The following is a 2,042-nucleotide window of genomic DNA, read 5'->3' as shown; positions in this document are numbered from 1 at the left end:
CTTGTTTAACTCTCGTTATGCCATTCTACGAACCCATTTGTTCTAACCAAAGTGTTGAAGATTAACTTTTGAACTGAGTTACGGACGATAACTCAGCAACGAAGTCGCTGCTGTGCTGTCTTTACCCATCCCTTCCTTTACCCCCTTAAGTCAAACCTGCATTACAAGCAAGTCTAATTAACAAAATAAATGGCAATAAAACCAAAGTCTTGGTATGTAAAAGCCTGCACTTTATTCCATTTCCGTTCACGCGTAGGAGTGCCCACTTCTGGTCATTCATAGAAAGTGGAAAAACAGAAATGGACTTTTTTCTCCCCACCTTTTCCATTGTTAATTTGGTGGTGATATAGCTGAAGCAAGGGAATCTCAAAAAACGACCTTATTTTCATCACTTTTTATCTCAGCATTTAACAGAGATTGGTCGAGAGAAAAGGTAAAAAACTGTCAGATAAGGGTCAACTAATTGCATGGTATATACCTCATATTTGAAATAGATTGCGTTAGACCCGTTTTGCCCACTTCCTAATTTCTCAAATGACCAGGTTTTTGGATTACGTGATGGACAAAGGTGATAAGACGGTGTCCATTAAACCAGACACGTAATCCCAGGACCTGGCGGAGGCGAATGAAAACACGACAACATACCAACATACCCAGCATGGCCTCCTTATTGCAATCTGACTTGGCAATGCCGAACGATGGTTGTCCACCCGGATCAAGTCGGTCAATGACGAACTCCCAATAGTGAATGCCGCGTGAGAGACCCGTGGAAGCCAAAGCGACGCACTCCTCCATCGACTGACAAGTCAAGGAGCGGTTGGAGTTGGAAAACTGCAGGCCTCCAACCGAGGAACGGGAGGAGTCCATGTGAAACCAGGAGTCTGAAGACATTCCACAGATATAATCTTTCTAAAAGTGATCCATCTACTACCGTATCCAAACAAATGGCTTAGATAATCTTCTACTACCAAAATAGGCGAGTCTGGGCGGTGCTAAACAGCCCACAATCTGTTCCGTTATCAGGTGGTGGAATGTTCCATCTAGCAGCAGACACACCAAGAATGCAAAAAAGGTGGTAAGCGGGTATTTTTGAGGCTTCTTAATCACCCATTTTAGGATGTGTAGCACTTTTATGTTGGCAGTTGTTCCTTCATGAGGGAAAATCAGCCCGAAATGAGGAGCAACGAATATTCTTCATTTCTCCTTCGCAGAAAAAAGGCGATTTAAATTGAGGGTTGAATATTAGAGTAATTACTTGTAAAAAGTGATTCATCACCCCAAAAAGCCTTCCATTCCCTCATTCTCTCGTCTCTTTTAAAATTCCTCTTACTCATCGAAGGGACGTGTGGTGTCACAGATGTGTGACGACATAATGCCAACGGCTTATCTTCACTACACCTAAAAGGTATGCTTTATTTTTTTTTGATAAATATGGAAAGTATATGCATAAGACTATTTTCGATACTCTTTTATCACATTAAAAACTATCGTCCTCTCCCTCCGTCGAGGAAATGTGGGATTTATGCGTCCCCAATGAATGCATTAATGGATGCCCAAATTAGCTCATTAATAGCCCAGGATAGCATAAATCAAATTATTACTTCCTATTTACATAAACCTACTTAAAAGGCTTAAATTTTAGACTAAAATTAAATCAGTTTTGTCCTTTTTATAAGGTTTGCGTCCTATTTTTTTGTTAAAAGACCTTTCATTTTCCTCCGTCGATGGAGTTGGACAGAGGTGGCATTAGGCACATCTGGAGGGCTTCAGATCGGTAAAAGCAATCATCACCACTCCACACCATCTATTATTTGTTTCCCCATCTCATTTCATGCAAGAAAAACCTTGATGCGGCACCTTTGTTTCCGAAGGGTGGAAAGACACTGATTCCTCTTGAGGGTGGCGTGAGAGCGGGAGTAACTCCTTATCCAAAATGGAAATAATAAGATACCAAGGAAAAGCAGATGTCGTGTGGTTACCGGTGTCGATCGGGTCAATTACCTTAAAGAGGACTGTGAAGACCAGTAAAATGCATTCCAATG

The 2,042-nt window shown here is 41.4% G+C and overlaps 1 protein-coding gene across 1 annotated transcript; it reads right to left on the bottom strand. All coding sequences in view use genetic code 11, as the record gives it.

Annotated features, from left to right (window-relative positions):
• Positions 1-586: 586 nt before the first annotated feature.
• On the bottom strand, positions 587-891 carry EGR_05644 (Tripartite motif-containing protein 9; the record flags this gene model as incomplete). The annotated part of the gene is made up of 2 exons (XM_024494893.1): positions 587-612; positions 654-891. The coding sequence occupies 2 exons, from the start codon at positions 889-891 to the stop codon at positions 587-589; spliced, it is 264 nt and encodes an 87-aa protein (XP_024350690.1).
• Positions 892-2,042: the final 1,151 nt, after the last annotated feature.

This window comes from Echinococcus granulosus, assembly GCF_000524195.1.
Source record: "Echinococcus granulosus chromosome Unknown EG_S00043, whole genome shotgun sequence".
In the NCBI taxonomy this organism is placed as follows: Eukaryota; Metazoa; Platyhelminthes; class Cestoda; order Cyclophyllidea; family Taeniidae; genus Echinococcus; species Echinococcus granulosus.
The sequence above is the reverse complement of the archived record's forward strand: the minus strand, read 5'-3'. Positions and strand labels throughout refer to the sequence as shown.